This window comes from Oenanthe melanoleuca, chromosome 2 (assembly GCF_029582105.1).
Source record: "Oenanthe melanoleuca isolate GR-GAL-2019-014 chromosome 2, OMel1.0, whole genome shotgun sequence".
In the NCBI taxonomy this organism is placed as follows: Eukaryota; Metazoa; Chordata; class Aves; order Passeriformes; family Muscicapidae; genus Oenanthe; species Oenanthe melanoleuca.
Window position 1 is genome coordinate 113,404,550 of NC_079335.1, and position 14,191 is coordinate 113,418,740.

Genomic DNA, 14,191 nt, shown 5'->3' on the forward strand with positions numbered 1-14,191 from the left:
AAGTCAGAGGAAAGTTTCCTTAAGACTCCCCTCACCCTTGGCTTTATCAGGGCATTAAGTGTTCTTCACTGTGAAACTGAGAGCCACAGAATCCAGCTTAACTGCAAGAGACATTTTCTCAGAATATTTAAATGTTTAATTCAAATGTATATGAAAGATTTTAGTTAGGCTGTGAAAATCCGAAGGGATGTCTGAGAATGGATTTGAGTTGTCTATGTTTTGGAATGATGTCACTTGTTGGAATATCTTGTCAGCTGAACTGCATTTACAATGAAGTCCAAATATCTGTGAGCCTGTGATTCCTCAATGTGAGGTAGATCTTCCCCTGATCCAAAATGAATTCTGGAAAGAAAAAAACATGTGAAAAGAATCCATGAAATTAAATTGCTCCATCTGGGAAATTATAATATTTTTTAAAAAATATATAACAACATGATGGGTAAACATATAAGTAATTATAAAAGTGACACTTTGGCCCAATGGCTCTTTTACTGAAAGTCTTTCCCCCCAAAGCAAATGTTAAATCTCTTTAAGCAATGTAATAGTAAACATTTGCTGTTCACTGTAAATTGATAGTAGTAAAAAAGATTTTTTAAATTGCCAGGCTCTTTCTATTAAAGATTCTTCTCTATCTAAACTACAGATATATCTGCCATACAAAATTGATTGCATGTTTAAGAATAAATAAATGTGGGCTGTTAAGGGTCGTGGTTGAATTTGGGATTGTATTTACTTTTAAGGGACACATTGATATTGCAGTGAAATCAGTATTTCTTTCAGCTTAAATAAAAGATAAAGGGCTGTATATTATCAGTCACCCTCTGTGAAACCCACTGACCCATTTTATATGACTGCACTATAAAAAGTAATGTACCAGACTAAGACTGGCTTATTTAATAAATGGTAGGTGGTTTTTCTTTCTTTTTAGTTTTTTATTATTATTATTGTTTAGTTCATTTTTGTCAGATGTTCTCTCACACTTACAATGCCAATTGAATCAAGTGTGTGTGTGAAAGAGGAAGTATCTGGAGGAGAGGCAGGCAGAGTAAAGCTTCACCCATTATTTTTTGCCTCTATTACTTTTTTCTCTTTTTGGATGTAAATGTAGTTGCATTTTATATAACATTTTCAAAGGTGTATACATTGTGGTTTTGATAAGGGCTTGTGCCTGTCTATCATTGCTAGGTAATTGAAGGCAAAAAAGATACCTTTGAACAGGGGAAAGAAAAGGTGAAGGAAGCTGGGAGCAGAGAAACCAAGCTTGGGAGAAGCCCTTCATTTAGATTATTGAATTTTCTCTGTACTCCACTAAAATGTAATGATACTTATATTTTCACTCAGGTTTAGAGTTACAGGTTAGGTCTTTTCTGTCCATGAGCTGGTGGTGTGTGCAGTGCTCATACACAGGGGACACACAGAACAGTTTTGATACAGCCTCAGACCTCAGTCTAGCTGGCTTTTTGCAAGCACTGGCTTTTGGCCACTCACCATGGCTCCATGTAGAAACAGGTGTGGTGCAACAGACAAGGCTGTGGGAGCAGCACAGCAGCTCTCCACATCCTTTTGCTTCTGTACTGGTTGGATGCTTGTCATTGAATTTTAGAGGTTACTTTAGCAAGTTTTTCTTTCCTATTTATTTGTTTGGATGTGTACAAGAATAGAAATATGTATGTAATTTTGAAATGCTGCACCCAGGGAGAGGAAAAGGCAGAGGGATGAAGAGACATTAGGAATCATTTTCCCCTAAAATATCACTGAAAATTTGTATACCATTGCTAAGTATTTGGTCATTTGTTTTTCACCACACAGACAAAAGGTGGAGGTACCATGCAGACAGATGGTGTAGCTGAATAATAGTTTGGACAAGAAAGTTAAGGAATGGCATAATCTGTCTCAGTGTTCTTCAGAGGAAGGTTTTTCTGACAGTAAAGTTTACCTTTCTCCTGAAAAGCTGTGTGAGGTTGTTGGGTTTTCAGTTTCAAATCTCATCTATGATGATGGTGGATACAGATTTACTTAAAATCCACATCTGGCTTCCCTTTTCAACGTTCTAGTAATGAAAGCCAGCAAAACAGATGAACCAGAAATATCTGGAGATAAAGGACAGATTCAGGTATCAAACTTTCTCAGTGCCCAAATGCAAAGCCTGAAAGTTAAGGCTGATTAGCATAAATAAAATACTAATGCAACCATTGTTCTGGGGACATTTATTATAACTTTAGGCCACATATCAAGAAGATCATTCATATTCTGGTATCTCTACTCATCTTCTGGAACCAGCTAAAAATGTGCTTTTGCTTCCTAAGTTCAAGATGCACAGTTTTCTTAGAAAAATAGGGAAATCCAAAAGTATTGAATATTCACTGCAGTTTTTAAGATTAATCAAAACTATATTGAAGGAATATAGAAGGAAGGAATACTGAAGGAAGTCAGTGCTTAAAATTTCCTGAAAGAATAAGCTAAAATGAACTCTAAGCAATGTTTTGATCAATATAAAAAATTACTAAGTCTGATAGATTATTAGTTTTCCCAGATTTTTATAAAAATACCAGTAGCCTTTCTTTTCATAGACTTCAGTTCTTCTGTGAAGCACTTAGATCTATTCAGCTTTGCATAGAAGCTAGCCAGGACACTTTATGTATTTTAGGAAAGATAAACCTGCAGTCAGAACAAATTTTCCTGCAGCAGGAAATTCCAGAATAACATCTAAGGGTAAAAAAGGACTGCTCCTGTCATCTAGGCTTGCTCCCACGTCTGAAGCCACAGGTATTTTACACAGAAAGAAGACTTAAGGGATCTTAGCATGAAAATGAATTTTGAATTAAATGCTCTTTTCTTACCCTGCAGCGGGTGTTCCCTGTTTTCACTGTTCTGTTTTTTCAGATAATGTAAATGTAACACAAATAACATTTGCCAGAGAAATTAAAGCAGTGTCCATTGTTACTTATTGGTCATATTTGTTTGTGCTGAAGTGACATTTGCTTATTTTTGTTTCTCAATGCCATATGCATGAGGTTACTGATTCAGAACTCCCTGAATTTTTGATCTTGTTGAACACTGTGAGAAATCTCAGTTGAAGGGTTTAATGCATTTTCCAATCAATGTGTAGGGGAAATTTGGCCTTATCAATTTAAATGCTGGAGATCCTTTCATTGCATTATGGAAGAATCTTCTCTAAGCAGAGATTATTCTTAAGAACTTCATAACATTTAAAGGTTAATATGTTAGGTAAAGAACAATATCTTAAGACAAACATTTTTATTACAGGACATGAAGGGATAGTTCTGATTAAATTACACGATTATTTGAATGGGAAAGAAGACAAAGTGCATCATTTCTTGCCCTCAACTTTAATGCCTTTAATCAAATAATGACCTTCTGGAAATAGTTAATTTTAAGCATTTGGAAAGATCAATACCACTTTGCCACCAAAAAATGGCCCAGATGATGAAATTTGATGTATTTAAAGTACCATTTCACCCTTTTAACCTAGTAAATAATTTAAAATGCTTTCAGTACTCCTTTGCTACCATTATGTATCTCGCTCAAAGTATTATGACTTTTCCAAAAGCAACCTTTCTGTGCAATGTGCAGCTTACAAGTTTAATACTAAAGACTAATACTGTATGCATATATGGTATTGGTTGTGTTGGCCCTTTTTCTTCCCTTGTATATGTGGAATCTGTTGTGTAAAGAAATAGAAGTATCTAAGATGAGTGCAGCCGTTTGGAACAATAATGAGATTGTAAAGCAAATTGGATAGCTTTTGAAGGGGAAAAAGTCAATATTTAAAGTTTAGTCCATGAGTTCTTTTCCTTTGTTTTGTCTATAAGCTTTCCTGTTAAAGGTGAAGGATTTGGATTGCTCAGACAATTAAGAGCCCATTTTACCAAGTGTAATTTCATATCTGCGTTCTATAAACTGGAGTGCCTTCAGCATTGTAAATAAAAAAAAATTGCCCTCTATTAGCATGTTTGTGGGCAGATTAAAAACAGTCTTCATTAGCATAAGTAACACTTACAGATTCTTTTAAAAGTAGAAAATTATTTGTTGAATGATAAATTGCTAGCTTTCTAGTTAGTTGCTGAAAATGTGCTCATTCAAAATGCCTGCTTTAGTTTAGTCTACAATACTCAATTTTTTTTCGTTAGAAGTACTATTTAATGGATTATGTACTTAGTCTTTGTTCACGGTAGATGCTGAAATGCAATTCACACTTTCTGCTAAAATGTTTGTATCAAATACCTCCCCATTTAGATTGATTTCTTTTTAACACCATATATTTTTATTATACTATGTGCCCCAGAGAATGATACAAAATAATCTTAAATATACTATAACCACAAAAAACCTGAGCGTGTCTTAGCATTGATAAAATGTTTTCCCTTCTTAGATTTAAGCTGTAGCCTTTCTAAAAAATGCTGAATACATTGTTATTCTGTAAGAAATATTCATCTTTTAGCAAATTATTATCACTGTAACAAATTGACCAAGCAAGTTCAATTGCTTCACCTTGTAGCCTTCCCTTCTCAGACTAGATGTGTTTGTTGCTGATTTGGAAAGCTTTGGCCAGAGAACATTTTTCATGATTGTAATCTTATCCTCTTTGATGTAATTAGGGTAGCTATTTACACCTTAGGTGTAAATTTTTTTTCCTGTCTATAATAAAGAATGGAAGATATTTTATTCGAAACTCTATGTGAAAGAGCAGAAAAATTTATTTAAGCAGAGGTCTAACTGAAAAGAATAGAGTTTGGATGTATAGATAAAAAGCATAGATGCTTTCTTTAAAATAAGCATGCTCATGGGTATTGCAGAGCCTAAGTTTTGGCAGTTATCCTCTTTGCGCTTTTCCTGCAATAGTTTGGCAGTTCAGCTTTCACAGGTTTTTTTTCCTCTAATGTCTTGTGTTTCTTTACTAAATCCCTATCAGAAAACCAGACAGAAGACTCTTATTTATTTTAAATATCTTAGGTTTAGCATCTTTTTTTTTTCACCATTTTCTTGCTTACTGTAGCAAGACCTTTGCAGATGGTACTTGGTTACTTGAAAGTGCATAACAGTATTTTCTTTGTAGCAGATGGATTTAAGACTTTTAGTTCCCAATAAATGTAGGTTTACAATACATAACTTTACAGGATTTGTGTTGTATATAACAGGTTTGAACATATTATCTCAGAATTCATCTGCATGGCATTTTCAGCTTATCCAGGGCCCATGCCAGTATTTTAAGTAATAGGGAGAGCACAGTGATTGATAGCAGCTAAAGGCGTGATTTTGAATAGAAACAAAGGTTTTAGAACAGAAGGTGTCAAATTAAACTTTGTCAGTTTGAAAAGTAGTAACATCCTGAAAGTTCTCCAAACATATTTACATGTGGCTAATGTTTATATTTTGCTTTGTACTCTCTTTATATTCAGTGTAATGTTGCCTGGCAAATTTACTCTGTTTTAAAATCAAGGTTGTTCCCAATGTCATTGCAGAGTTTTTGGGGGGTTTGCCTTTCTGCCTAAATGTATAAACTTCATTATTTTAATGCTGTTTTCTTAACAATGTACTGTATATGCTGTATAAAATGGTCATGATCTAATCTGATTTATAAATATTTCCTTATTATTTCGTGGTCATTTCCACTTCCTCTAAAACTATAAAGACAAGAAAAAAAGGAAACTAGGCAGAAATTGCTCTAGACTTAAAAAAGCATGGAAGGAGAAAAAACAGCCCTGTTACATTCACTTGTGAATTCAACTGCATTATCTGCAGCACCTCATACATTTTTAGATCAAATGGAAACAAAACTTATAAATTTTACAGAACTTAACCATTAGAAAAGTCCAGATGATTACTTTTCCTAAATTTTGCAAAAACATTTCATACTTTCTCATGTATGTGACTTTTATGAATGAGCTTTATTTTCATGTACAGAATTCTGAACCAGAAACTAAATTAAATACTTCTATTTTTATTTATCTTGAACCAAAAGAAAGCATATTGGTATAAAGTTCTTACTCTCTTAGCAAAGTAAGCCCCTACAGTCTCTTTTGCTGTCCATCCACTGTCTCTTCTGAGAACACTGGTGAGATCAACTTTCATAAATATGTACAGAAATAAACCGTGAAGACCAAAAAATTGTTTCTATCCTTGTAATTGTAAAATAATTCATTTGTTTGTTTCCATGTTTTCCACCAAATGCTTCATCAGAGTGTGTCTACTTCTTTAAAAATGTGCCAGGTGGAATAGAGACATTTTGGTAGAACAGTAATCTTTTCTGTGTACCTTGTCAGAAGTATCTGTCTTCATTATCTCAAAATCCCTGAAAGGCTAGCAGAGACATGTTTCAGGTTACAATTCATCAAATAATTTTAGATAAGGAATTAGAAGTATTATTTCAGTGCAACAATTGAGAAAAAAATATTGGAAATACAATGTTAGCTATCAGTAGTTAATAAAAATAAGGTCTGACCTTATTTTAATACAAAAACAGAAAAGACAGTAAGGGCAGAAGGTATTTCTTAGTTAACAAAAACTGTTGTGAAATACGTTTAATCAACAGAAAATGTTATTGCCTAGGAATTATTTTTTCTACTGAATATTTTTTAATTATAAAGGGTTTCTACTGCTTTTTTAAGAAAAAAACAAACCCTGTGATTCCCGTGGTCAGCAGACAAAACATGTGCAGCTTCTAAATGCATGGTGCAACTTCTTTCCCAGCCTGTGTGTATGCCTTGGAGAGGTGTAATGGGTGGACACAAGTTGTCTTGTCTTTTTTTTTTCCTTCAACCAAACTGTCATGATAGACAGCTCTGCTCTTTGTTTCACCACCTTCAGAAAGAGAGCCAGCAGTTTCAGTATGAAGCAGTGCAAATTCCAGACAACCAAAGGACAATTTTTACGCTTTCATATGGGATGGTTTGTGGCTTTGGGGTTCTTTAATTAAGAATTTTGTTACTGCTTTTCAGTTAAAATATCTAGATTGGTTTCTCTTCATCACCTTCTCTCCTCTGTTCCCAACAAGCTTTCTGAGTGCACCACTCTTAACTCAGTGCAATAAACAAACGCTGCTGTTGAGTGTAACCCAGCACTCAGTATCCCCGTGGGTGCAAGGTGAGCAGAGCACTACGAGCAACATGTTGTTTTTGTTAGGGGCAGGGAGAGCTCGCCCTGCTAATACATTCCAGTGAGATTCCAGAGACCCTTGCTACTGTTTTGAAAACATGCCATACAATTCCAGCCTGGACAGGCTGAGTGTTGTGTGCTCTGCGTGAAGGCATTTGGCCACATTTCCAAGTCACCTTGCTAAACCTTGGGGCAATATCCAGCATCCCCACATAGTGCATGGTCAAGCTCAAGCAATAGGGTGTGCTCCATCCCTGGGGTATAGAAGAACTCTTCTGCTGCCCCTGCTGTCCCCTGTCTCCACTCCCTCCCTAGCACACCTCACGAGCACCTGGCAGATTTTGGCCCCATTTAAATTTTTGCTTTTTCAGCTCTGCTACCTCCATCTCTGTAACATTTGTCATTTTGATAGGTTCTTGGGGGCATTTTCTTCTGTGTCATTTGTTCAGTTTTTCACTTATATCCAAGCAAATATACTTCAAATTTTAATACACACCTCACTAAATATTTTCATATACAATATGAATGCATTAACATTATTTGTTTACTTTTACTCTTCCTGTTGTGGCAATATTTTTACACTGCATTCATTAACTATTAGCTATGAGTATCTTCAAAAAAAATACATGTCTTTATCATATCTATGTGTCTATTGTATCTGTTAGTAAACCAGTCTGGATAAATCATTAATCCACTACTACCGGTACATATAAAAAGGATCTAAAAGCTTCTGTACATTTACATTATTTGTTGATTCAATAAAATGTCACATTATCTTTCCTACAGCATTAAGAAATAAAACTGCATGGACCTATTTTTGAAAACAGATCCTTGAAGCTAAAATAAAAGGAAATATGAATGTTTTATACATGTAATATTTTGTTCCTAAATTTTAATATATTAGAAAATTTCTGCTGATGCACACTGTCCTAGCTAGAGGGTTTGCATTCCTCTTTTAGAACTACCAGTGCACAGTTAAGAAAAAATCCTCAATTAGATTTTAAGAAGATGTAAGGAAACATTAAATTTTTGTGATGAACTCATATGTCTCTTTCGGAAGCAAATTAGCAACTGCTTCAATTCTTGCAGAGGATTCTGTCGCCGGCTTCATATTATGTATCCCAAAGACTCTTAGGCACCTTGCTGTCCTTGATGTGGAAATGTATAAAGGGTGTATCAGAAGCTAGAACACATCTTCCTTCCCCTCAACCCCTAATAATCCTGTATGTAAAAACTGAGAGACTGTTTTTTTTCTGAGTCTATAAGGACAATCTGGAAACAGTTATGTATCATTTGAAATAAGTTCACCTGCAGAGAAACCTCTTCTTGTAGCAGAAATTAAGAAGTTATCTCTTGAGTGCATCTAGTCATAGGATTCCTGTATTTTGAAAGGATATTAGGGCATTCCTCTACTGCTGTGATTTACATTAGGCAGCCCTACAGCCAAGCAAACAAACAGCAGTGCTGTGGTGTGAGACCAAGGGGAAGGTGCTTTCCAAAACACCTGTGGTTGGTAAGGTCTGTGGAATGGCTGGGCAGCCTCTCAGTGTATTGGTGTTTGCTTTAAGCCTAGTCTGCGCAGTGAAAACCCTTTCGATCAGGTGAGAGCATGAGAGAAAGTAAAGTATATACTCTAAAGTATAAATTTCCCTCCTTTTGCCCCTTGAAGTATGTCCAAAAACCCCTAATGTTTTGCTGGTTTTATCTTCAAGGGGTGGCTCTGTGAGCTGTTACGTTGGAAAGAAGATCCATCACCAGAGAACAGGACCCTCTGGGAGAATCTCTCCATGATCCGAAGGTTCCTCAGTCTTCCTCAGCCTGAACGCGATGCCATTTATGAACAAGAAAGCAATGCAGTTCATCACCATGGTGACAGGCCTTCCCACATTATCCATGTGCCAGCAGAACAGATTCAGGTTAGTTTACCTTGGCCAATCCTGCAGAGCGCTAAGTAAATAAAGCTTTAAACGGAGCAAAGGAAATTAGTGTTTCTTCCCTCCCGGCCAGGCTAAACGCAGGTCTCCCGGTGCAAGACAAGAGCGGTTCAGAGGAGCCCGCGCGGCCACCCGCAGCTCTGGTCGCGGCTCAGCTCTTTGGGGCAGCTGTGTGCGGGGCAGGGGAGCCTGTGCTGCCTGTGCCTGGCTGGACACGCACCAGCACCAGCAGCAGGGCCGTGGCACCGGTGTCAAAGGTCTGCCCAACAGAGCGCGAGGACCTTGTGCTGCTGCTGTTCGGAAACTAAGCAAGAACCCTCAGCAGTGGTGGCTCGTCCTGGGCAGGAGTGAAGGGAAGGGGATTCCTCATCCCATTTCAACCCCAGCTGAGACTGGGGCGAGTCAATATTTGTTTGTTTTTCCTTCAGAGCCCCTCTCCCACCACCCTTGGGAAAGGAGAGCATAGAGGCGCTTTCCTACCAGGCCTGCTGACCGCTGGACCTTGGCTGGGTGCTGCTCCTCAGGTGAGCTGGCACAAGGGCACCACGTCAGGGAGAGACAGGAGGGACAAAAGACCCACGCCATGAGGCTTGGAAAAGCTGCCCTCTGTTCAGGGCAGCCCCAGCAGGGCCTCCTCCAGGAGCTGCAGACACCCTTTTGGCTGGCACGGGCGCTGCCAGCCGGGAGCAGATCTGGCTGTTGTGCTAAGCTGTGCAGCCCAGGTTGTCAGTGGGGACTGATGTCTCTCTGAGCTGGTGACTCTTTAATTGCTTCTCACAAAAGGCCTGAGGTCAGCCTTGTAACTGCTCCTTCTTAAAGGGCAGATATTACCCCATGCTTTCCCAACCTCAGCTGAGACCCTGTGTATCACTTGTATTACCTATATAGAAAAACATTTACAAAGCTAGGAAGGATAGAGTTATCTCGCAGCCAGAAACAACACGAGTGTATATTAAAGATAAAGCAAACTGAATAAGACAATCCCTTAGGATATCAAGTACTAAAATAATTGTGAAAGCCTGGAAACTTGCTGTTTGATTTAGCAAAAAGAGAGAGAAAGATCTATATTAAGTAATAAAACAGCACTTGTTTGAAAATGTACATTGTTTTTAATAAAATCGCTTCTTAAGGGGATGAAAGGAGAAGCTTATGCACAGTATAAACATTCAACCACTATGCCACTTACTTAGATTTTCTTGCCTTGTTGATAAAAGTTGTGTGTTTGATCTCATAAATATTATTCACATAAGCAGTTGCATTGTAATCTCTTAATAGGACTTGTATGAGTAAGGATTGGGAGATTGGGCCTGAGTTTTGTCTCCACTCTTCTACATGGTAATTGTTGTAGATGCATAAATATGTGGCTCAGACACAAGTTTTCAAACTGTATATACAAAGCCTCCAGTCTTGTAAGAATTTAATGTGCTGGGAGTAGTCTTGAATCTCTTCAGGACTGGAGCCTTGAATGGGACTGCTCACAGACCATAAAACATGAAAAGACCTGAATAGGGATGAGGAGAGAGCCCTAATTCCAGGGCATTTGTGTCATATCTTAAAATATGAAGATCACTTAAAGCCGTGGCTTCTAAACTGGTTATGGAGGTCTGTGCAAAGTCTCCACAACCACAGGAGTCCCTATGAAGTGGACAGAATTATAATCCCTCCAGTATTTATACCATTTGTACAGCATTTTGTGCTTCTTAGGGTCTCAAACAACTGCTACTAGAACCCTGGAAACCACTACCAAAACATAGTAAATTGTTGAAGGGAGACTCTCAAAGGGAAATAAAATGCAGTGATAGCAACTGCTTGTTTTGCTGTGGTTGTTTTTTAATAATAACTGGTGGTTTGTACCATATGACAAGAAATTTGCTGATCCAAAATATCTTACTAACCAGTGCTTCCTGTGCTATGCAGCAAAAGAATTGTAAACACAAACAGTAGCTGATAAATTTACTTTTGATTTTAAACATGATCTTATAGTGTACTGTACTCTGGTGGTAGATGAGAAAAACATTTCTGTCCTTAGGGCTCAGTGCCTCACCTTTTAAGAATGTTTCTGAATCTATGCTTGCAAAACTTCATTTTAAGCTCTTGTTAATTATTTACATCATGATTTGCTTTATCTTATTCTTCTGATGTGCATATTGGCTCATTTTTATTGCCTGAGTTTTTGGAATGCAGCATGTTCCCTTCTAATAATAATAGTGCAACTTATTTAGAGCTTTGCATCTTAGTGGTTTATAAATATTAACTAAACAATCCCCAGCACAAACACAGAGGCAGGTAAATAGGTCTGTAGCTGTTTATTTGTTGGGATATGGGCACTGCAGGCCTGCTCAGAGACCACAGGCAGGAGAGGTCAGATCCAGAAGGGGAAATACAGATTTCTTCCCTCCAGATCCCTTTGTCCTTGCCGAGGCTGGGTTTGACAGCGTCACGTTAGGCGCTTCCAGCCAGCACATTCTGTCGTAATGTTCGCAAGTTCGACGAGACTTCAGTGCATGCTGAGGTCAGATCAGCAGTGAGATATTTCTGTACCTAAAGAGCTAAAATGCTCTCCTTCCCCCTGACTCCCCAGTCCCTTCATCTAGCTATTGCTAGAGATTTGCAGCCCTTGTTTTTGGGCAGCAGCTGCTGTTGCTGGCAGAGCTCCGGCATGTTTGCCCTCATCTGGCACTTTTCTCACTTTGTCCTTGCTACAGTTCTGGCTAAGCTGGTCAAGTTAATCCTATACTATGTCACCTCCTTAGCATTCTGTCTTGTCTGCACTTGACTCATGAAACATGTTCATTAAAATTTGTCAGCTAAACCGTACCGATGCTGTATCATCGGTGCTTTTGGTCCAGCAAACCTATGGTGTTCTTTTTGTTCCTTCTTTTTTTCCCTTCCTTTTTGTTCTTTAAATTTACTAGGCCTTTATTTGTAGCTCTGCAATTTCTTCACCCCTGCTCCCTCCCCAGGATTTTCTCACTAACAAAATATGAGCAAGAATACATGTACAAAAAAACGCTGTTCTTTGTCTTGCAGCAGCAGCAGCAGCAACAGCAACAACAGCAGCAGCAACAGCAACAACAGCCAGGTCCCAGACTACCCCCAAGGCAACCAACAGTAGCATCACCAGCTGAATCTGAGGATGAAAATCGTCAGAAACCCCGACCACGAACAAAGATTTCTGTTGAGGCCCTAGGGATCCTACAGAGTTTCATACAAGATGTAGGCCTGTATCCAGATGAAGAAGCAATCCAGACTCTCTCCGCTCAGCTTGACCTGCCCAAGTACACCATTATCAAGTTCTTTCAGAACCAGCGATATTATCTCAAGCACCATGGGAAGCTGAAGGACAATTCTGGTTTGGAGGTGGATGTTGCAGAATACAAGGAAGAAGAGCTGCTCAAGGATTTAGAAGACAGCATCCAAGACAAAAATGCAAACACGCTTTTTTCAGTTAAACTAGAAGAAGAGTTATCAGTAGAAGGGAACACAGAGATTAATGCTGAATTGAAAGACTGATCTAAAAGTATTATTTTCTTTCAACAGTGCCGCTGGTATTTACTAATGAAATGAAAATTCCATCTTGCGTTGTGTCAAAAACCCTTATTATTCATTGTTTGGCCAATGAATCTTCCAAAACTTGCACAAAAGTTGAAAAAAAGGATAATGCAGACTGCACTAGATGTTTTACTCTGTTTTACAAACTGCTTCGCAGCAACAGATGAAGCGTTGAGGATTGTTTGATATTAATTTGTGTTCACTGGATACACTGTGAGTGTACCCAATAAGCATGATACCAGTGATTTTGATTCTGGAGCCTTCAGACAAGCATTACAACTTTTGTGATTTACTGTTTTTTCGTTTCTGTTTTGTTCTTGTTTTTTAATTATTACTGTAGCACTCCACACTTGATCTTTGAAAAATCACATTTATTTAAAAAAATAAAATAAAAAGAGTTTGTTACTCTTGTTCTATTGTATGTTACAAAAGAACTATAGACTGTGGAATGCAGTTTAAAGATAACATATGCCAACAAATGCCTTGTATTATATGGCACTGCCGTAATTCAGATTTGTTTTCTTTTGGAAATAAAGGTCACTGTATTTTTTTTTCCATTCTCATTGTTACATGGTTTTAGAGAAAATGAAAAAGAAAATGTGAAACACAATTTAGTCCTCATTATTTATTTGTAGATCCTGCAGCATCATGTTGTAATTAATTTTTTTGGAAGTTTCCGTTAAATGTAATATTGCTTCTCTTGTTACCATACTGATTTTTTTTTTTCTATTTATAAATGTATTTTGATGGGCAGTAAAACAAAGTGTCTTAAAAGTTTTAAATAGAGAAAATGTGCTTTACACAGTTGCCTATAAAAAGTGCTCTATGTTATCCAAGCAATTCATACTATAAGCTTCACTCTTATTGTTGTATGCAATTTTTACTATCATGCAAATAAGCTTAGGTAAATAAAACTAATAGATCACCTTAGAAACTTATGCAATTAATGTGAAAATAATTGATGTTTGCAATGTGTCTTCCTTTGGTTTACAATCAATTTTAAAGCTACAGCTGTATAAATTTTCTGTATAAAGGTGTATTTCTTTTTTATGAGTTTATTGCTATGAAAACACCAGTTATTTTGTTACAGCTGGCTGTTTTTATAAGTGTATCACAATTTTCTTTATGCAGAAATGTTCTGACTAGGAGTGGTTATTGACTGTAACTACACAATTAAAATTGTTTGTATGGTATGATATGGCAGGGTTTGTCTGCGTATGTGTATATCTGGGAGGAATAACTTGTTCTTAGTGCACATCATACCTTCTTGCCACCACTTTGTTCTCCTTTAAAATCACAGGCAGATTTTTTTAATGACCTTCTTACAATTTGAATTTAGATAACATACTTCAAAAAGAAACACAGTTTGGTTATGAAAATCATAACCTGTCTTTTCTTGGTTTAAAAACTTGCCTGCCCAACAGAGATAGCAGGATATTATTGAGTCAGAAGGCTATCAGGCATAAACATATTTACAGTTCCTGGCAGTAATGCACTTATAATGGATACAGTTGGTTTTATTTTACACTAGAATTATGCTAACACTGTTCCTTGCACTAATGTATAAACATTAAAAAAAGCATTAATAG

General features: G+C 37.2%; 1 protein-coding gene across 5 annotated transcripts in view; it reads left to right on the forward strand.

Annotated features, from left to right (window-relative positions):
* SATB1 (SATB homeobox 1) overlaps positions 1-13,798 on the forward strand; it is a 92,128-nt gene extending 78,330 nt beyond the window's left edge. For 3 of the 5 annotated variants that reach the window (XM_056484443.1, XM_056484445.1, XM_056484444.1), the window contains 3 exons: positions 8,829-9,032; positions 9,479-9,574; positions 12,081-13,798. In XM_056484443.1, coding sequence (XP_056340418.1) covers positions 8,829-9,032; positions 9,479-9,574; positions 12,081-12,563 — 783 coding nt within the window. In that variant the 3' untranslated portion in view covers positions 12,564-13,798. The remainder of the gene's footprint in view (positions 1-8,828; positions 9,033-9,478; positions 9,575-12,080) is intronic. The other 2 variants (XM_056484447.1, XM_056484448.1) reach the window with 1 other exon arrangement.
* Positions 13,799-14,191: the final 393 nt, after the last annotated feature.